The 23,045-nt window shown below is 21.9% G+C and overlaps 6 protein-coding genes and 1 non-coding gene across 7 annotated transcripts; 2 read left to right on the top strand and 5 right to left on the bottom strand.

The window, feature by feature from the left end:
* Positions 1–1,967: 1,967 nt before the first annotated feature.
* Positions 1,968–3,473, bottom strand: PBANKA_1364300 (glycerol kinase, putative; the record flags this gene model as incomplete). Its single annotated transcript, XM_034567288.1, has 1 exon — positions 1,968–3,473. The coding sequence occupies one exon, from the start codon at positions 3,471–3,473 to the stop codon at positions 1,968–1,970; it is 1,506 nt and encodes a 501-aa protein (XP_034423799.1).
* A 1,439-nt stretch (positions 3,474–4,912) lies between these two features.
* PBANKA_1364200 (60S ribosomal protein L17, putative) lies at positions 4,913–6,253 on the bottom strand (the record flags this gene model as incomplete). The annotated part of the gene is made up of 3 exons (XM_034567287.1): positions 4,913–5,200; positions 5,665–5,933; positions 6,214–6,253. 3 exons carry the CDS (start codon positions 6,251–6,253, stop codon positions 4,913–4,915), a joined length of 597 nt encoding a protein of 198 aa, XP_034423798.1.
* PBANKA_1364250 lies at positions 5,390–5,541 on the bottom strand. The gene has a single exon (XR_002688190.1). It is a non-coding gene; the product is annotated as a small nucleolar RNA snoR21 (small nucleolar RNA).
* Positions 6,254–7,835: 1,582 nt separating the features above from the next.
* Positions 7,836–8,939, top strand: PBANKA_1364100 (conserved Plasmodium protein, unknown function; the record flags this gene model as incomplete). Its single annotated transcript, XM_034567284.1, has 1 exon — positions 7,836–8,939. One exon carries the CDS (start codon positions 7,836–7,838, stop codon positions 8,937–8,939), a length of 1,104 nt encoding a protein of 367 aa, XP_034423797.1.
* An 862-nt stretch (positions 8,940–9,801) lies between these two features.
* PBANKA_1364000 (conserved Plasmodium protein, unknown function) lies at positions 9,802–14,157 on the bottom strand (the record flags this gene model as incomplete). Its single annotated transcript, XM_034567283.1, has 1 exon — positions 9,802–14,157. The coding sequence occupies one exon, from the start codon at positions 14,155–14,157 to the stop codon at positions 9,802–9,804; it is 4,356 nt and encodes a 1,451-aa protein (XP_034423796.1).
* A 1,395-nt stretch (positions 14,158–15,552) lies between these two features.
* PBANKA_1363900 (conserved protein, unknown function) lies at positions 15,553–16,627 on the top strand (the record flags this gene model as incomplete). The annotated part of the gene is made up of 6 exons (XM_034567282.1): positions 15,553–15,640; positions 15,747–15,828; positions 15,912–15,975; positions 16,145–16,215; positions 16,316–16,427; positions 16,577–16,627. The coding sequence occupies 6 exons, from the start codon at positions 15,553–15,555 to the stop codon at positions 16,625–16,627; spliced, it is 468 nt and encodes a 155-aa protein (XP_034423795.1).
* Positions 16,628–17,088: 461 nt separating this feature from the next.
* Positions 17,089–22,037, bottom strand: PBANKA_1363800 (phosphatidylinositol transfer protein, putative; the record flags this gene model as incomplete). The annotated part of the gene is made up of 4 exons (XM_034567281.1): positions 17,089–17,149; positions 17,257–17,319; positions 17,470–17,588; positions 17,739–22,037. The coding sequence occupies 4 exons, from the start codon at positions 22,035–22,037 to the stop codon at positions 17,089–17,091; spliced, it is 4,542 nt and encodes a 1,513-aa protein (XP_034423794.1).
* Positions 22,038–23,045: the final 1,008 nt, after the last annotated feature.

Here is a 23,045-nt window from a genome sequence, read left to right as displayed (position 1 = left end):
TTAAATGGAAAAAATAAAATAAATATGAAAAATATTATATTAAAAAAAAAATTTTAATTGTTATGGCTTTTTTTTATCGATATTTTTTTAAATAGGCAAGAACAATTCTCAAAAAAAAAATATATATATATATATAACATATAAAAATTAGCGTGTTGCCTTATTAAAAATTATAGTTACTATATTAATCTCCAATACATATATATTTTTAACTTTTTTTTTATAACATTAACAAAATAGCTAATAAATAGTACACGCAACTAAAATTATGATTTGTTAATAAAAAAAAATTCTAAGTGTTGGTTGTAAAAAAAAAAAATGTAGAAAAAAATTTGTTCATAAAAATTAATGATTAAATATTAGTTAAAACTAACTAAAATTAATATTTTGTAATATATATATTTATTTATTTACATTACTAAAATATAACTTCCATTTTTTATGTTTTTGTATTCGTGCATCCTTCAATTATATATACATTAATGAACATTAAATTTTTCTTTAATATATATATATACAACCGTACTATATTTTTTATTTTTTTATCAATATTACAAATATATTCAATAAATATTTAATAGATGGTATTTTTTGTTTTGTTGCAAAAAAATAGTATTTATAACATACAATTTTGTAGTCACGGTAAATAAAAATAGATAAACCATTGTTACCCATGAAAGTAAAGCAAATAAAAAAACATAATTTAAAAATTTTTGAATAGGCGTGTGTGTGCCAAAAAACAAAAGAAATTAAATTCAATATTTTTACCTTATTGTTGAAATCTCTTATTTATTTCTCCACACCTCAACATAACACTGCATATGTAGAAAAATTCTAATTCCCTCGGTGTTTCCATATATATATGTAACAAAATTATTTTCCAAAATTCCTAATTTTTTACAATGTTAATTTTATACTACATTGATTTTATATTTATCTATATTTTTTTCACAATATACAAATGTACTTTAAGTGTTTTTGCCAATTAATTTTTCACACACTATAATTTTTTTATTTATATGTAGGAAACATTCCCCTTGGTTTTTTATTTATTATTATCATTTTACATATAAATATTATATATTACATACATATAACAGTTCCCATTTATTGTAATGCCACGAAATATACTTTTAATTATCCCTTTATACATTTAGGAAAATATTAATTTAACTCCATAAGTTATTAAAAGTTATTTAAATTTGTTTACGTGTTTCTTTAATAACAAAAAAATAAATAATAGTAAAATAAATATATATGTAACAAAATGATAATACATTTTAATATTACGGAATTTAAAATGAATATTAAACCACACAATTTATAATAAAAAATATATTATCATTAAACAAGTTGAAGATAGCATATTAACTATGCAATTTTTTTAGATAGAAAATATTAAAAACAAAATTGCCTACATTATATGTAATCGTCATTCCGCAATTAAAATTAATTTACTCTCTAACTTCAGTTTGTCTAACACATGAAAACGTATGTATATTTTAATACATTTGTTTATGTACTTATGTGCAGCATTAGGGAAATATACCCAGATAAGTATAGAAATACACTTAATTATATTTTTTGTTTACGCTTTCATATAATGCCTTAATAATTAAGCATGTGTTTTAACAACACAATGTTCTCCGTTTTCCACATCGATGACTTATTACTACATTACTATTATTATTATTATTATTATTATATTTACGTTTTTATTGATACTATCATTACTATTATAACAGCATATATATATATTCCCCATAATTATAACTCGTCAAAGTATATAAATTGTAAAATGTTATATATATATTACAATGCAATAAATGACGAAATACGGGGAAAATATAAAATGATAGATAAATAAGCGGTAATATGTTTACATTAAAAAAGTAATAAAATATATAAACAAATTAGAAACAATCCAATTCAAATTGGAAACAACAAAAATAAAAATGAGATAAAGATTATGATTGTAGCAATTCTTTATTAACGGCTTTATTCCATTCTTTAATTTTCTTGCTTCGACTCTTAGCGTCCATATTGGAATTAAATGTATATTCCTTATTTCTTATTAAACTTTTAACACTATCTAAATCCTTCCACAGTTTAACTCCTAAACCAGCTAATACAGCAGCACCAAGAGCCGTTACTTCTTTATATTTGGATACTTCAATATTTGTATTTAATATGTCTGCATTAAATTGCATAAATGCTTTATTTTTAGTCATTCCTCCATCACATCTCAAAAGATGAATCATTTCTATATCCATATCAGATGTTAGTGAATTTACGATTTCACTTAATTGGAAAACTATACCTTCTAGCAAGGCTCTAACAATATGCGCCTTGCTTGTATTAAAAGACATGCCACTTATACATGCTCTAGCATCTGATCTCCATCTTGGAGCAAATAAACCACCAAAAGCTGGAACAAATACAACTCCTTCGGTGTCTTTACAATTTTCCATAATATCATTTACTTCAGATGTGTCTTTAATTAAATTAACATTTTCTAGCCACGATACGCCTGATCCAGCTGTACCTATTGAACCTTCAAGAGCATAATTTGGTTTATCATCGTCATTAAATTTATAACAAACTGTTGTGATTAATCCACATGAAGAATATACGATTTTATTTCCTGTATTAACTAATAAGAAAACACCTGTTCCATATGTACACTTTGCTTCTCCTTCATCAAAAATTGCTTGACCTATACATGCACTTTGTTGATCACCTATACAACCAGTAATTGGAACATTTGAATAATCTGGCACTTTTTCTGATTTTACTAAACCGAAATTATAACAATTACATTTTATTTCGGGTAAAGCATACATGTTAGTAATACCAAACATTTTGCACATTTCTGGATCCCATTGTAATGTACTGATATCCATTAAAAGTGTTCGAGATGCGTTTGTTACATCTGTATAACAATTTCCTTTAGTTAAATTATAAATCAACCATGTATTTATATTTCCAATCATAGCTGTACCATTTTTTACCTTTTCCTTTATAGTTTTATTATTTTTTATTAACCATAATATTTTAAAAGCACTAAAATATGTATTAAAATATGTACCCGTTTTTTTCTGAAAATAATCATTGTTATACTTTTTAGAAAATTCCGTAACAAGATTTTCTACTCTTGTATCTAACCACACTATTGCATTGTATAAAGGTTTGCCAGTTTCTTTATCCCATATTATAACAGTTTCTCGTTGGTTAGTAATACCTATACATTTTATTACAACCGTTTTATACTTTTCCTTTAAAACATTTATTCCTTCATTCATTAATTTATATAAATTCGCAATTATCTCCTCTGGGTCATGTTCATACCAACCAGGCTTAAAACATTTCTGTTCGTGATTTAAGCTGTTCATATGTAAGACCTTTAATTCTTCATCAAAGAAGATTACCTTAGTGGACTGAGTACTTTGGTCTATACTTAATATAATATTCATTTTGTGTGTTTGATTTTTAAAAGATAAACAAGAAAATTTTAAGTTATAAATTTATGGAAAACCTGGATAAAAAGTTAAATATAAATTATTTTATATATGAATGCTCAAATAAAAAATGAAAAAATATTTTAACACAAAATATATTAGTTAAAATTTCTGTATTTTTATTTGTGAAGCTTGTTGTACCATAAATACATAAAATATTTATAGGTACATTTAATCAAAAAAATGGGGAATATATTGTAACTAGGGATACATATAATTGTATTATTTTTTATTTCTTACAAAACAAATGGCGGAAAACTATATGTTAGTACTTTATCTACAATATAATAAAAAGGCTTCTCTTATTATTTATTTTATTATTATTTTACAAGGATTTAAAGCTCAATTAATTTTTAACCACGGATAATCAGGTTTCGCGTGTTTGCTTAAAAAAAGCATATTGTCATCCCTGCACTTATTCATAATATCACCAATTAGTGCACACTTTATTTTATTAATAAACTTTTATACCCATATAAAAAAATATATATACATGCGTCAGTATTACGCACACACTAATAGCGTATTTATCAAAAAAAATATAATATATATATAATGACAAATGGTGAAAACGTTAATGCTAATGTATTACAGAAAAATTAATACTTTTATTGCTTCGCATTATTTTTTGGAGTATAATTTTACAATGTATTTATTTTTTGTTTTTTCTTTTCTAAAATATATGCATGTAAATAGTCATAAAGACTTACCATAAACAAATAATATTGTTAACTAATATACAAAGCTTGCATACATAATTTGTGGGGAGCACACCTTTTATTTAATTTTTTTTTAATAAAAAATTGTCAACCGAATTAATACAACATTATGATAATAAATATTTATATAATAGTATGATAATAAAAGTTTATAATTGTTTATGTCCCATAATATTTACTAACTTTTTTTTTAAGTGACAATTCATCATGATATATCATTTCCTATATTTCTCAATTTAATATCGACATGGAAAAAAGGCTATTACACTTTATTACTTAATATAACATATTTCCTTTATTAGCTTCTTTTTTTATAATTACCGATTTGAGTATATGTTATTCGAATTCCCCATAAAATAAAAAGTATATTTTACTATATCATTCTATTTTAAACCAATATAAACTTATTTCGCATTATATATATATTATGCCTTATAAACCCGCAGAATGAAATTTTATATAAATTATATTTTTTTAACAATTTTATAAATATTATTTAATATAATTTTATGTTCGTAAAAATATGCACACATAAAGATATACATATATTGAGATTGAGTTTTTTATTAAAAAAATAATTTTTATAGATATCATTTTTCTTTAAGTTTATATATTCTTAATTATTCATAAATAAATTATATACATACATATATATATCCATCATTATATACAAAATTATTTGGCTAATTTTTTACTTTTATTAATTCTTTGCTGAGATATATTTAACTTTACTAATTTTTTTAAGGTAATTCTGAAAGGTAATTGTTTTTGTTTTTCCTTATTTGTTAAAAGAGATTTTTTAGCGGGTTTTGTGATTTCTCTTGCAATTACTTGAATGTGGCATGGGGAAGACATAAATGGATTAATTCTTCCATGGGCCTTAAATGTTCTTCTTCTTCCTGGTCTGGCTCTATTGACCATTATATGTATTATCTTTAATTTTCCTACATCCAAGTTTTTTGACTGTTAATAAAGATGAGAAATAAGGAAAGAATTAGTGTGGTACATATATTAATTATTTTATAAAATAAGAGGGTATAGTGCACGCACTTATCTATATAACATACTACATAAATATTTCCAATTCACCATCTTCTATATATGTACATATATATTCGGGTGTAAGAAAGTAAAACGATCACTATTATTATTATTTTTTTTTTTCAGCCAAATGCCTCAAATAATCATGCAATAAAAATGAAAAATACATTTATTAAATATTAATAACTACATAAAACATGTATTTAAAAATAATAATAAACAATTTTCACTTTTTCATACTCGTCATCGTTTCATCATTAAAAAAAAATAATAATAATAGTAACATGAACAGCAATAACTAATCACTATTATGGTCACAGTAAAATATGCACATATATATTCCCTCTATGTTCTCATAAAAATTAATCTACAATTTTTCAAATTACCTCTGCATTTGCTTGGACATTATCAAGAACATTTAAAAGAAATTTACATGACTTTACTGGCCATCTACCTTGGGTATGATTAAATTCTTTTGCTTGGTTAGTTCTTCCTACACCACCATTATATCTACGGAATGGTACACACCGTTTTTTCTCAATAACTGCATTTAGATATTTCTTAGCTTCTAACAAATTCATTCTTCTTATAGCTCTTGCTGTTTCATAAGTATTTTTAAAGTGAACCCTTAAGTCCACAGCTGCAGCTTTTGCGCCTGAAATAAATACAAATGTGAACAAATGAGTATTAATATTGTTATATGGCTTCCATCATGAATTTTATATAATACGTCATGCATATATATATGGTATATAAAACTGGCACATAATATGATATGTATATATGTATAAAATATTTACGATAATACAATTTTACAAAACTTATTTATAAACATAAAAAACTATACATATTTTATGTTATATAAAACTTTGGATAACTATTTTAATTATTTAATAGTTTAATAGCTTGAATAGTTTATTTTGTTTTTTCCTTACATTTTCCTGGATTCCTTATTTGTTTAGCATATTTAACCATTTTTGCAAAAAATATTTATATATAAAAAAAAAATTAATTAAAAAGCCTTTTACAAAAATAAAATACTATTTTAAAAGTTCACTAAGAAAAAAAATTTTTAATTAAATCATATTTCTTAAACAATAAGGGAGAAATAAAATAATCAATTTAAAAAATCATTTGAGTAAATAAGGAAAAGATGAAAAAAATATGTTTTAAATATATATAAAAAAATTACGAAATAAATATGAATATACCGTTTACAATTTTGTGCTTATTTAGAAAACAAAAATATACATATGTTAAATAAAGCATATAAAAATTCCATTGTTTTTTATTGTACATTTTTTATATATACTTTATATATTTTTTAATATAATTGTTAAAAATATTTAATTATTATGGCCTTTCTAATTAGTATATATTGCTTAAAAAAAAAGAATAATATGCATATCCAATACTACATACATATGTAAATACATTGCTCGCCATATTTATGCAGCTTAAAAAAAGGAGAGCAAAGGGCTTTGAATGTGCCCAATAATAATATGGTATACCCATTATAATATATTCATAAAGATTTAGCCGTTTTTTTAAGTGCCCTTAGGAATAAGCATTATAATATACAGTAAAAATAATATTATATATAAACATAAATGGCTATATTGTATATAATATATTATATATACATACAAAAATTTCAGAAATTTTCATACGCCTATATGAATAATAGTTTATTCCCGCATTCAGCATAGTTACTATATAATAACTTTTATAGCAAAGAAAGGATACACAAAAATAGCTTTTAAAAATAATATATAGCTAGAGCATAAAATTAGCGTAACAAATAAGTATATTAAATATGTAACCATATAATACCATAATTAACTCCTTTAAAAATAAAAAACTCATACTAATTATTTAAAAAAAATATATAACAATTTTTTCTTTCTATATTATATATATTATTACATAGGCAAAAGTGGCCATAATACGAATCATATATTCCCCTATAATTAATTTTTTATATTTTTATGTCATTATTATTTCAATATTTTTTTTGAATGTTTTGATATTGTTTTATTTTTTTAATTTCAAATGAAGGGGTAAAATTTTTGTTTTTAAGTTTCCAATATTTATTTTTTGCTAACCAAATTTTTCGTATTTGCTGAAATTTGTACTAAAATATTATATATGTATGTATTGTGTGTATATATGCCTTATTTTTTAAAGAAAACTAATAAAATTTTTTATATATCTATAATAATATATTAATTAATGTGATGTTAAGGCGATACATTAAAATTCTTTTGATATAATTTATAATATTATATATGTATAGTACTAACATTATACAAAAACAAATTAAAAAAATTATACCTTCTCTATAATGCATTTTGATAATAAAAATATATATTTAAATAATTTTAAACCTATTTCTAGAAATGTGTGTGTATTTAACATAACATAGTATTATAATATATATATGTGTATCAATGCCTATATGCAAATATGTATATATATAAATATATAATAACATGAAGGACATAATAAATAAAGATCGACCAATTTGGGAACAAATATTTAAAAGATATTTCAAAAGATGGACGAACATTGCTATATAATGCCTGGGGAGTTTGGGCTTTTAGTTCAAGGAGTTTTAGCAGTTAGCTCAATATCTATTTTAATAGCAAAGCATATATTTGAGAAACCACGACGAACATTATTAAATTTTTTTGAAGACGTTGCTTTATTATTAATTGGAAATACAGTAATTCATTTTTTTAATATTTTTTTTAGTATGTTTTTTTTTCATTGTAAAATTTTGCTATATTTATTCCAAGTAAATATGGATGAATGCTCCATATATTTCACTCAAGTTATTTTGGATGGATCGCTTGGATTATATTTGCAAGCTACGCTACTTGATATTTTTAAAGTAACTAAATATTTTAAATTTAGTTTTTTTCATAATAAATATAAATCGATAATGCATAAACACAGCGACATATTACCATGTTACCCTTCATTCGATTTAAATAATGATAGTAATGATAAACAATCTATCAATAATTTAATTTATAATAATACTGATACAATAGCTATTAGCCCAAACAATAACAAAATGACCAATGATGAATATACTACTAATAAAAATAGTAATATTATTGAACTATCAGATTTAAATTCAAATTCATTTAATAAAAATTGTGAAGATGGCCAGAGATCCCCCAATTCAATTGATATAAACAAAATTCACAAATCAATAGACTACAATAATAATGAAAAATTCCAGGACAGAAATAAGTTAATGTCATTCAATATAGAATTACTAAACAAAGAAGTATGCATTAATATAAACGGAAATAATAATTTAAAAAATGATGAAATTTATGAAAATAAAGATATATATATCCTTGATAAAACAGAAAGCAATAATTCAAACAGTTTAATTGACAACTTGATTTTATGGTTATCTGTAATTTTATCAGCAAAATTTATTGTAATTTTTGTTTTTGTATTAACATCCCCTATCACTAATATTTTTACTTTTTATACTATATCATGCATTAAAGATGTAAGATATAGGCTTATATTCATAATGGTTATTATACCATTTTTTTTTAACTTTGTATTGTATTATATTTCCGATATTATAATTAAAAAAAAAAGCGAAAATATAAATGTGATTAATGATAATCCTTAACTGTATAATGTGCTTGCATATATAGTGTAAATTTGCATGTACACATGTGCTTACATATTTTGTAATATCTTACATCTTATTATATTTACCATTTTTAGTGAATAATTATTATTATTTTCATCGTTATATTTATTATCAGTATTTTTTTTCCGATCCTCTAATTTCAATAATTGAATATACTTATTTGAATTAATGATTTAGTTTTTGTTTTTGTTTTAAACATGCTTAATTTTTTTATCTTTTATTTTTTCATATCCACACTTTTCTGAGAATTATATTTTTTAGTTTTTATAACAAGTGTTTAAAACATAATTAATTTTAATAATTAATGAATAAAATAAAAATATATACTAAAAAGTACCAACAAAAATTTTATTATGTTTTCAAAAATAATATCCAGATAAAATACTTATGTATTATATATAAAAAACATGACCATTCCCCATATATAATGTTTCAAAAAAATAAAATACATAACTCCCCGTAAAGCATGGGTACTGTATCTAATATTGAAAAAAGCGGGAAGAAGTATGAAATAAAGCTAAACGAAATAAATATAAAATGAATGAAGCAAAGTCAAAGAACAAGGGTTACTATAAAAAAATATATATGTATGTATGATAATATTATATAGCCTAAAAGACAAATTTATATTAAACAAATGCCTTGAGCATGAATCTGAAATAATCCTATATAATAATATACATTAACATATTAACAAAAAAAATGAATAAAAAAGTATAAAATAATTTAATTTGAAACACTTACACATATATGTGTAAAATTTTATAAAAATAATTTCACACATACTCTAATTACACTTCTAATATGTGTTTGTATAACAAAAATGATAAGCTAAAAATTATGAGTCCAAAAAGTCACTCACATTTTGAATGTGCTCACTATTTGATTCTTCTGTTGCATCATCATATGAACTATTTACATATATATTATGTGTTATGATATTTTCAATTATATTTTGATAATTTTGTTTATTTCTCTCATTTTCTTCTTTAGTTTTAAAATAATTATTTAATGCTTTAAAACAAAAAAATATAATAAAAACAATAAAGCTCAAAATAAAAAGCAATAAAAGCCAATTTACATATTTCTCTTTTTTTGTTAAGCTATATACACCTCCATGTAAAACTTCTTGTACAATTGCTACTTTATATGGGTTACCTCCAAATTCATCAAAAATTATTATAACATTGATTCCTTCAACTAACCAATCCGTTGGTATTCTCATATATCTTGTTAAAGGTATAGTAATTAAATTTTCATTATTTGCCATCTTTTCTTTTTTTGTTTTTGTTTTCGTTTTTTTTTTCTTTGTCTTTTTTTTTAATAGCTTATCTTCATTAATTTCATTTTCATAACTTACTTTATCATCTGTAACCCAAAAACTTCCTAACACATGATTATTAATATAAACAAATCCCCTAAATAATCCATCTATTGTACCTGTTTTTTCATCATATGAAGTTAATTTTAACAAGTATTTTGATCTTATAAAATCTATGTTATTAATATAATATAACAATGTATACCAAGATAATGGGGAATTAATTAAATTTTTATTAACCTTATTAAATCTATTTAAAATTTTAAATATTCCAGTTTTACAATAGTAATTTATTTTATTAAAAAAAAAAGATAAAACTCCTGATGAGCACATTTTTAAAATATTTTTTGTAAGACTTTTTATTTCTAATTTTTTATTAGACATTAAAAATTCAAAATTTGATATGTTATAATTCACATTTTTATTTATATTACTTGTTCGAGTAGAATATTTGTCATCATTTATATTGTTCCCTTTATCTACATTTAAAATGATATTTTTATCGCTATTTTTTTTGTTCGTTATATTTGTTTCATCATTATTTCGAAATTTAGAAAATGCTCTATTTTGTATATCATATTTTAACGCGGAGAAATCAAGCATATTGTATGTATTTTTATACTGTTCTATAGACTTTTCGTTTTTCATTATTTCCCCATTTAATCCAACACAATTATATATATCGTATTCATTTTGTGTAACGATAAATATAAAAGTGTTTATACTTTCTCTTTCATAATAATTATGCTTAATATTTTCTTCATACATGCTATTAATACTGTCATCATTTTCATCGAGTTCAAAATCAACAAAAATCGATTTTTTTTTTCGTTTATTATTCTGACTATTTCCATCATTTGGACCTTTTCCCATATTAACACCTTTTTCCTTATTACTATTATTATAATAATTATTACTGAATTTATTTTTATTATCACTAAATTTGGACTTTTCACCTGATTCGTTCATATCATCTTTTTCATTGTTATTTTTTTTTTTTTTGTGTGTGTGCAAATTTAGGTTAATATAGCTATTTTGTTCATAATTTTTCGGTTGAGTATTTTCTCCATCATTATTATCATTTTCAAAATAATCGTGATTTCTTAGATCATTTAAATTTATATTTTCAATAAAATCTGTTCTGATATTTTTCTTTGGAAACCCGATTCCCAAATTTGTGCAAATAATGTAAATATTTTTTGCATTTATAATTTCAACATATTTATACTCATTAAATCCTCCATATATAAATTTGTTATCGGCATATATATATATATATAAACTGTGATTACTTAAAAATAATTTCACATAGTTTATATTATCTTTCATTACTAAGATATACCACTGAAATTTTGTTAAATCCAACGTTATATAATAATGATTTAACACATTTATTTCGTATAAAATTTGAGAATGATTATTTGGAAAAGCCCGTGAAAGCACATTAATATATTTAGTTATACTTTTTGGTATTAAATTTTTATTTTTTGATTCATATATGTTTTTTTCTTTTGTGTTTTTCTTTTTTTTATCATTTTTTGAATTTATAGTGTCCCCCTTTAGGCACATGCTTGGTCCTTCATTTACAGATTTTATAGAGTATAAATATTTATCAATAGGCTTGTATGTTTCTTTTTTTTTAACATATGAATACTCATAACTATAATTATAGGATGAATCATAAATAATTTTTTTCTTATTTGTATTATATATAATACAGCTAAAGCTATTCATGTTATAACTTAAATGATCTAATCTGAAATAGTTAGTTCCTTTTATGCTATTATTGCAAATGATTTTTATAACATCATAGTCGTAAATTTCCATATTATTTGATATTTTTACAGGATGTATAAATTTATCTTCTTTCAATAAATATTGCCCATATTTGGATATTATTTTAAAAAGTTTTTTAATATGAGAATATAATGGTTCTTTTTTATTAAAATAAATATCTAAAGGCTGACCAGTTTCTTTACTATAATGTTCTAAATAAGAATATAAGTTGTTTATGTTATTTCCACTATAGAAAGGAAAAATATTTATAAATACCCCACCTTTTGCTAAAAAAATTAATATGTTAAACATTAAATCTTTGTAGCTTCTTATATATCCTATGTAACTGTTATAGTTGTGTTGAATTCTTTTTTCTTTGCTACTTTCATTGCTTTTATCACTTATGCTTTCGTTTTCTGTTTGTTCATCATCTGAATATATTTCGTCATCATTTTCCTCATTGCTACTATTCGATGCCTTGCCACCATTTTCGCTTTCATCATTTTTATTATTTCCAAAATATTCTGCATTAAGTTTGGAAACCTTATCCTTATCTATCTTATTCCCAGTATTACTATCATGATCTTTTATAAAACCAGTTTTTCCATCAATACTAGAATTTTCTGCATTTTTTTCAATTTGTTCAATATTTGAAGATGATATTTCTGATGCTTCATAAAGTATTGGATCATCAAATTCCTTTTTTAAAATATATGGTGAGCTAACATTATGTATACTATATTTAGCGCCTGTCCATACTTGAGACCAAATACAAGGTTTATTCAATTTTATACATTCATTATCAAACCAATTATTTTGCAAAAAATGATTATAACAATTATTTCCTGCATATGTATTTATAAATTCATCTTTACTATATGGATAATTTGTTGTTAATATATTAATTTTTTTTAAATGTTTTTGTACTAATTTATTAATTTCATTTATATAAATTAGCCCACTTTCATAAGCATGTATAACTTTTATATATGTATTAAATCGTATATATAACAAATAGCCTAAAGTTAATATATAACTTCTTCTTATCCTTTTAAAAAAATTTATAACGCAACTTAAAAATGTCGTAGCACTTTTTTTTTTATCATTTCCAAAATAATCTTCAATTTTACATATGTTTTGAAATTTTTTTTTTCTTTTTAAATAAATTATTGTATACATATAATCATTATCAAATGTTTTGTCTATATTTATATATATAATTGGCCCATTGTTTATATTAACATATTTCTTTAATTTTGGTAATATATAATTAAACCATTTTATAACTCTTTGAAAATAATATAAGCTGTATATATAATTATTTTCTACATTATTATTCTTATTATATGCAGTTTTTTTTTTATTTATAATTTTATCGATATCATATTTTTTTAGACTATTCAAATCATCATAATTTTCCTCGTATTGTTTTTTATTTCGTTTCCATATGTTCCAAGGAGAAAATCGATGCAGTCCTTTATTCCTATTTTCAGAATATGACTTGTTAATATAATTGTTAATTTTTTTATTAAACAAAATATATGGTGGTATATTTGAATTATACACATTATCAACATATGGTCCTATGTCTAATATAACAAAAAGTCCATTCGATGCACAAAAGTTTAATAAATAAAAAAGTTTTGAATTACTAGTATCATATTGATCTTCTAAATATTCATTTTCTGGCCAAAATAAAAACGTATATACTGTATTAAAATTTAATTCTTTTATTTTTTTTAAAATAATATATATATCTCTAACACTCATATGTATATATGGAATATACGCACTTAATATATATGTCTTAAAATTATTAATATATATTAATCTATTAATGTGATTTACTTCATATCCAGTTTTTTCATTATTATTTATTATATCTTTATAACTCGTTTCTCTACTATTTTTTATAAAATTATATGTTATAATATTTTTATTTCGTTCAGTTTCTTTGTCTACAAACAAATCCTTAAATTTCTTCCAAAAGTTTTGTAAATGGTTGTTCTGTTTGGTAGTAGAACACAAACAGCCGCATTTTATTTTTAAACTTAAAAAAAAGAGGAATGAAAAACATTTTAGAAAAAAAAGGTTCATTTTATATTTTCCTTTTAAATTTTACACTCATTATGGCACATACTTGTTTATAATTTATTCTAATACCCACTAAATCAAATACATCAATTTTTTAAAATAAAAAACAATAATAATAAACCATTAAAATGCAAAAACGAAAATATTAGTTATGACCATATATATTATATGCATATATAATTATGCTTCCCTAGTTCATTCTGATCGCAGCACATTTTTATGTACATATATGAAACTTATCCCTCAAATATAATTTATACTTGTTTGAAAATATATACCATAAGTATGTATATATATATATACATATATGTGTAAATATACATATATATCTACAAGCATATGCTTATGATTATATCCTGCCTCAGTTGGCTCGTACTACTTCAAGTATTTTTCAAAAAGTTTTATGCAAAATTATTGTTCTTATAAAAATTGTAAAAAACAATTAAAAAAAAGCTAATAAAAAATAAAATATTCTTAATCCATATTCATAAAAATGTTTTTTTTTATCTTAACATTCTTATGAAGAACAATTAATTTGAGGAAAAATGGTATATTTAAAAAGCATACTAATTCGTAAAAAAAAAATCATAATGCATAAATATATATTATAAATATATAACCATGTTTGGATCTTAAAAATATTGCTCACATTTTTTCTCATGGTTTCTCTTTTTTTATTTTTCTCTATTTTTATGATATTAAAAAAAAATAATAATTTTATTTTTTCTTTAGTAAAGTAACCTATAAAAACAAAATTAGAATAATAAAAATAGTATAAGCAAAATAAATATTTAATTTCGTTAACAATCTTCTAATTTTATTTATACGTTTCTTTTACCATATCATATCTTGACAAAGGTAAAAAATATAATATAAAAAAGCATTCATATATTTATATATTCGTATATTCATATAGTCGCATATTCATATATTCGTATATTCATATAGTCGTATATCCATATATTCATATATGTATACATTCGTATACTGTAATATTTGAGGATTTGTGATATATCAAATTTATCCCATTTTGCAATCTATCACATACATATTTGTTCATTTTTTTATATTTTTGGGACTTTTTAAAATTAAAAAAAAAATACATTTATATGACATACCTACACACTGTATATATAACCAAATAAATGTGCATGCGATTTTTTAAACAAATCACCATTCAATATCATATTTTATAAAAGAAGTTCAATAGAAATATATCACTAAAAAATTGAAAAAACAAATAATTTCTTTATTCCATTTCTTACATATTTTGTGGAATTTTAGGAGAATTATAAAATACTTGTGCGGGAAAATATCCCCCATATTTATGATAAAATATAGACTCTTCATTTAAACATAGTTAAATAAATAATTAAAAAATTTCAAATTAATTTAAAAATGAAAAATACTGTTTTGCGAATAAAGGCTGAACTTGAAAATGTAAAAAAAATATATTGTGATGACGACTTTTTATGGGCTTTCAATAGTAAGCATTTAAAGTGCAAATATTATCGTTTATTTTCTTCTCTATTCTTATTATAATTATATACACATATATATACATACTAACACGCATCTGTTTTATTCCCCAGTACGAGATAGTGTTTCAACCTTGACCCGAGAAAATATAACTTTTAGCAAAAATGATCAGCTAGCTATACCTAATAGTAGGGGGTATGTACATATATATTTGTATTTATTTGTCTAATATATTTATCAAAAATATATCGTTCGATTTTTAAAAAAAAAAATTACAGAACAGCTAACTTTCTCGTTAAATGGACAGAATATCCTAAATATTCAACAATTAATTTTGTAAATGTAATATTATTTTAATTTTTTTAAAAGTATTATAATTTTATCACACTATATATTCCAACTTCCATATACATATATATAAAATGAAATTGCATAAATATTCAAACTACCAAATTTACTCCCTACACACCAGTTAGACAACTATTATTTTTTATTATTTTTTTAAATTTAGACAAAAAAATCATGTTCTTATGACTCAACTAGTAACGAATGGCAGGACTTTGCCACTTTTGAATGTCGAGGGTAAAAAATGAAAATTTTTATTTCCAAAAAAAAAAAAAAAAACACATAATATAACATTGATCATATTATTATATAAAATAATTTGTTAATTTATTTTTAGGATTGAACTCGTCGAATTTATTCCTTCAGGGGATTTTATCATTGAAGATACTCAAGGAAAAATTTATTATAATGTTAATTTATTAGATTTAAATTGGTGTGATTACAATCAAGTAAGAACATTCATATGCTATATCGTGTATTTATATAAAAAAAAACATATATTATGGATATACACATATATGTATACTTATTTGTGTTTGCACATAAAATATATGCATTATGACTATAATAAAAATATCGTTTAAAATTTTTTTTTAAGGACCACGAAATGTGTGTAGGGGTATATAATTTAGAGCATGAAATAGCATGAAATAGTATATAATACACACTATATTGGTTTGTTTTTTTTCTAAAATTTGAAAAATTTTATATATACATGAAAATTAACAAAACAAATTAATATGATGAATATATAAATACTTTTACAATACATTGCATATGTATAGCTATATTTTATATAGGCCAAAAAATTTATTATTATTACCTTTTCTGGTAAATGAAATATGGTCTATCTTTATACATTCATAATTTTTGAAAATAATTTTTTTTATACAAATAAAACAAATGATACAATAATTAAATTTTATCTTTAATTATTTTGGGGCTAATTAGAATGGGGAAATGCATGCATATAGGCCATATATATATGGATCGAAAATGTATAAGAAAAAATAATATTTTATGAAATTAATTGTGTATCATAATTCACATTGTTATTGATTTTTATTTGATCTTTTTAAAGGGTCAGGCTTATAAGATCGTACCTTTTCCTCACAAATTTGTCTTATATTTTTCCATCAGTGTTCTTACTTTGATATAATTTTCACTTAATCTATGAATATAAAAAATGAAAAAATATAATAATAAAATTTATTATACTCAATCCATATTTGTTATTATTATAATTTATTTTGCATTTGTTATTTATTTCAAATTTACCTAGTTGAATTATAGTCATCATTATATTCTATTTCTATTTCTATGTCACTCATGTTATTATATCTGAGAGTAGATAACAAAAATCGGAAAATATTACAATAATATATATAACATATTTGTAAGGATATATTTTTTATATGTATTATAAAGTAAAAATAAATAAAAAGAAATCAATAGACATATCAACCCCAATTGCATAAATATCAAACTCACCTTTTATCATCATCAATAATAATTTTATCAAAAATATTTCCACTCAGTATATTGGTAATTTCTTCATTTCGTTTAATAATTCCACAAAATTGTCCACATTTTGTATATTTATCAATGAACTGAATAAAACATATATAGATAACAAATGTATATATATGTACATATATGATTGGGGAGAATAAAATAATACATAACAACTGAAATGATATTTCAAACTTCCATACATAAATAAAACACAGAATTTACAAATAATATTTATTATGATATACCTTGATATTTGCCCAATTACCCAAATTATCAGTAGCAACTAAATTGTTACAAAATGTGTATGTTAGATTTCCTTTTATCAAATCGATTAAGGATATATTTGGAAATGCAAATTTTAATTCATAATTATTATTACTTTTAATTATTATATCATTATTTATAAATATATTTACTCCATTCATTGTAGAGTCCGACACAAATTGTATATCTGAATATAATTTTGTTTTTGTTTTATAATTTTCAGTTAATATTGAAAATGTAATGGGCAATTCATTTGTCATACTTATAACAATATAAGAATTATTATATTTTCCTTCAATTTTTTCGTTTTTTTTTGGAAAAATCCATGATTTTTCATATGTATTATGCAATAATTTTAATCCACTTAATATATAAATAACATTATTAATAAATAAATCATCTGAATAAAAATTAAAATCGGAATGTCTATTTGTTAATTTTTCTATTATTTTAGGATTTTTTATTTCATGTAATTCAATTTTATCAATTAAATAAAGAAATACTTTTGATAAATTAATAATAAAAAATATATCATTCATATTTTTTATTAATCCTATATATTTATTTGTATTAGCATATTTTATTCTAGTTAAATTATATATATATTTTATCATATTTTTTGATATATCTTCATTATTAATATTAAAAAATATATTTCTACATATTTCTTTTTCATCTTTTTTTTTATTTATAAGTAGTTTTATATTTTCTTCATTCTCGTCTATATACAAGTTGCTTTTATTATCTTTGTCAAAACCGATTTCACATTTTTGATAATTATTTTTGTTATTATCATTAGGCATGAACAATCTTATCACATTTTTGCATCTTTCAATATTTAAATAGTTATTAAAAATTGCAGATTTATAATTGTAACATGTCAAATATTCAATATTACATATTTTATCCCCTTTTCCCTTAATTATATATATATCAAATCCTTCACCCTTTACATATTCATTAAAAAATGTGTTTTTAATTATTTTAAAAAATCGTTTTAACAAGCCAAATATACAATTTTGTATTAATTTTCCAACTTTCGCCTTACTCATTTCTAATATGATACTAGACATTTTTTTAGTTGAAAAATCGCTATTATATTTACTATTATTTAATGTATTATTTTTTCTATAAATACTAGTAGTTATACCATCTATAGAAGACATTTTTTTATATTTAAAATTATTATTTTCCTTTTTTTTTTCTTCTATATTTTTTAAATTTGTATTTTTTTCATCGCCTTTATTCATATTATACTCATTTAAATCATGATTTGAAATAAATTGTTTATAAAATTCATCTTTATTTTCATCTTTTATTTTTTTTTCATAGTTTATCAAATTGAAATATTCTTTTGAAATTTTGTTTGTATATTGTACAATGAAGTAACAACGCATTTTTTTTTTATCATTTTCATTTTTTGGAATAACAAACTTTTCATATCCTATGTTATGATCATTCATTTTATCAACTTCTCTAATATGCTTCTCTAAATATTTTGTCATAAAAAATTTTCTTGGTCTATAAAATTCATATACTTGTTTAAAAATAGGGACATAAAAAAATATAAAACTACAAACATAACGTGTGCATTTATTCTTTGATTGAATAACATTTTGATAATATTCCCCTTTGTGAATTTTGTTCTTATTCAATAATATAGACATTACAAAATTTATATTTGAATGAATATTGAAGGAACATTTATACACACTATAATTGGTGTTACTGAAAAATCCATAATAACATATTTGATCGTTATAAATAAATGCTCCCAAAAAGAAAAAAAATATAGGTATAAAAAAATAAAACAAAAAATTTAAAATTTTATGAAAAAATATGAAAAACAAAAAAATTAAAATAATATATAAAAAATACTCGATTTTTTTTCCTCGTTTTTTTTTAAAAATAAATAATTTTTTTAAATGATCATTTAATTCATCATTTATATTCAAATCAATTTTAAGTTCGTGTAATAATTCCTTCACCCCTTTATATTGTATATCCTTATTTATCTTAAATATTTCAATACCCTCAAAACTCCCAAAAAGCACATTTATTATATCTTTTAAATTAAAAGATTGAAATGTATTCCTACTTTTATCCCCTAATAAAGGGGAAGCATATTCGTTACAACAATTACTATTATTATCATATACCCAATTATCATTTGTTTTCCATCTCTTATTATTTACATTATTAAATAATTGTAAACCTATCGAAGTATTTTCAACTTTATTCTTTTGGGTTATTCTTATCCATTCAAAGTTATCATATTCATTAGTTTTATTTATTTGTAATGTATTATGCTCGCTAACATCATTTTGATCATTTATATTATTTTCATTTTCTTTATCATTCTTCTTAAATATATAAGAGCATTTACTAATTTCATTTTTTATTTTTGTTTTTTTTTCTTTTATTTTACCATTTAAATTGTTCAAAGGTTGAGCCTCATTTTCTATATTATCACTATTCTCAACATCATTATAAGTATTCATTAAATTTTTATAATTTTCAACTTTTATATTATTTATATCGTTACATTCGTTTTGTTTTTCTACATTATTCTTTGAATTATTTGTTTCATTAATTAAACTAGCCATTTGAATATCTATCATACATTTTTTTGCCTGAATTTCATCATCTATACTTAAATAGTATACATTTTTATAAAAACACTGAATTACAAACACATTATTCCTACCCTTATATTCACCTATCCAATGTATTTGAGCATTTAATAAATTTATTTCTCCTTTTAAATCATTTTTTTCATTATTAATATAATAATATAATTTATTATCTTTTATGCTAAAATATCTATATTTCCATGAATAAAACATACCATCACTTATTTTATATAAATATTCACCATATTCATTTTTATTTTTTTTAAAAAAAAAATATTCAATAATTTCTCTTTTTTCATTGTCTACCAAAATTTTATCTACACTTTTATTAGGCTCAATCTCATCAAACAAATCTCCTTTTTCTTTGTTCATATTTTTATTCTCATCAAATCCATTATTTTTTATTTCACTTTTTCCTTGTATTATTTCATACCCTTCTAAATCATAAATTCGATTTTCACAATAAGTTTTTATATTATTTCTATTCATAATTTGGTTTCGAATTTCATCATTTCGATTTTTCATATTTTCAGACATTTCATTCTTATAACTTAAACTTATATTTGAAAATACCATGCTATTTTTAGATGCCTCATCAAAAATAATTTTATCATTTATATTGTTGGAATATTTATCTGCTTTATTAACACCATTTTTTATATTTTCATTATCACTAATATTCGAGAAACTCTCACATTTTGAGTCGTCGTCATTTATTAAGGATTCATATATGCTGGTATTTCGATTGTTTTCTTCACCCTTTTCGCTTTCTTCACTTTCTTCACTTTCCTTGTCTGACTCGCTATTATCAACATGGTTGGAAATATTGTCTGTCGGAGCGTCTTGTCCCGTTTCTGTCCAAAAGTTCTTGAGCTTTGTTTGAACATCTTTTTCAATGTTACGTATATCCTCGATTTTTAAGTCAAACCATTCATCAATCCAACAAAATGCTTTTCTGTGATATTTTAATAAATTATCTCGAATCGCAGAAATAATCCAGTTTTCGATTTTTGAACAAAATAAACCAAAATAAGGAATATCTAAAGTTATTAATTTATAACATGTCATTATATGTTCACTTGTTTCTTTCCAGTTTTGCTGAAAATGGCCCCGTCCCGTTTTTTTACTCAAAAATAGCGAAGGGTCTTCATTACTATTATATTCTTTTGAACTTACTTTATCATTAACTATATCTATATATATAATTTTTCTTATATTTAATAAATCATCTGATAAATTTAAGGCATTATTTTCTGTATCAAAACCAGAATGATGTGATGACTCGAGTTGAATTTTCCCTTTTGGAAATCCATTACTTTGAAAAATTGTTTTAATATATGGATATGCATTCCAGCATTGCTCTTCTATTGTACAATATTTTTTATCAACAAAATTTAATAACCATTTTGGCATTTTGTGCAATATATTTAATTTCTTTAATGTATATTGCCCTGATGCATTATTTTCTACATAGGATTCATTCTTTAATATAATAACACCTACACTATTTTCACTTCCATATTTTTCAGCATTTTTAATCCTTTGTTCGGCATCTTCTAATGTACCCTTTGCTACTAAATAAAGTTGACATTTTTGGTATTCATCAACTGTTAATGGCATACATATTCGGAATTCTACAACTTTCATTTTCCATTAATATAAATAATTTTGCTTCTCCTGATTTATCAATATATATATTTCCAAACCTTATGAACTTTATCTTTCCCCATAAACCCTTTTCTTTGTAAAGTTCCTTTTTTTGCTTTTTTATTATATCCCTTTTCTTCTCATATAATTTTTATAACTCATTTTATTCATATTTAAATTCTTTCTTTTTCTCTTATTTCATTTATTTGCAAAAAAAAAAAATTTTTACACTGTTCACTAAAAATTCGCTCATTACTATTATATATAAGCATACTATTTACAAACTTATTTGGGGGATCCCCATTTTATATATCCATTTATATAGACTTCTAACTATTTATGATATATATATTACACAATATTCTTAAAAAAAATAAAATATATATAAAAAAATAACATATCCTTTATCCACTTAAATATTAGTGGATATATTATTAACTTTTTATTTTTTTTTTCTATTGCATACCTTTATTCGGTACATAACTTTAAACATAATCATATTATTATCTTAATTTTGTTTCCATCAGTTTTTTTTTATCAATTAAATTTATAGTTCAAACGTAAGTATACCTCATAATCTTGATATTAAGCAATTTCTTCACAAAAGAAAAAAATATAGAAATTATTTTTCTAGGCTAGTATAAAAACCTTTTCAGGCATATACCCCAAATATGTATACCCCTGATTTGTTTTCACTAATTACAATAAAAATATAATGATAAAATCAACCATATGAATGTATGTAAAGATATATAAGACGACACATAACTTTGTATAGCTTCATGGACCATACTCGCCTTATGATTTCTCAATACCCCAAATCATAATTCTTATTTTATTTTTATTTTAACACAGTATGGTTTATTAACACCAATCTTTGAGCCATAAAAATATATACCTGTTAATTCTTAGTATTAACAAGATCATTTCAAAAAAAACGGCGTACATGTTATAAACTTGTACTTGCACACATACATACATACATACATACATACATACATAAATATA

The sequence above is a fragment of the Plasmodium berghei genome (assembly GCF_900002375.2).
Source record: "Plasmodium berghei ANKA genome assembly, chromosome: 13".
Classification (NCBI taxonomy): Eukaryota; Apicomplexa; class Aconoidasida; order Haemosporida; family Plasmodiidae; genus Plasmodium; species Plasmodium berghei.
This window is presented reverse-complemented; position numbering and strand designations above follow the sequence as displayed.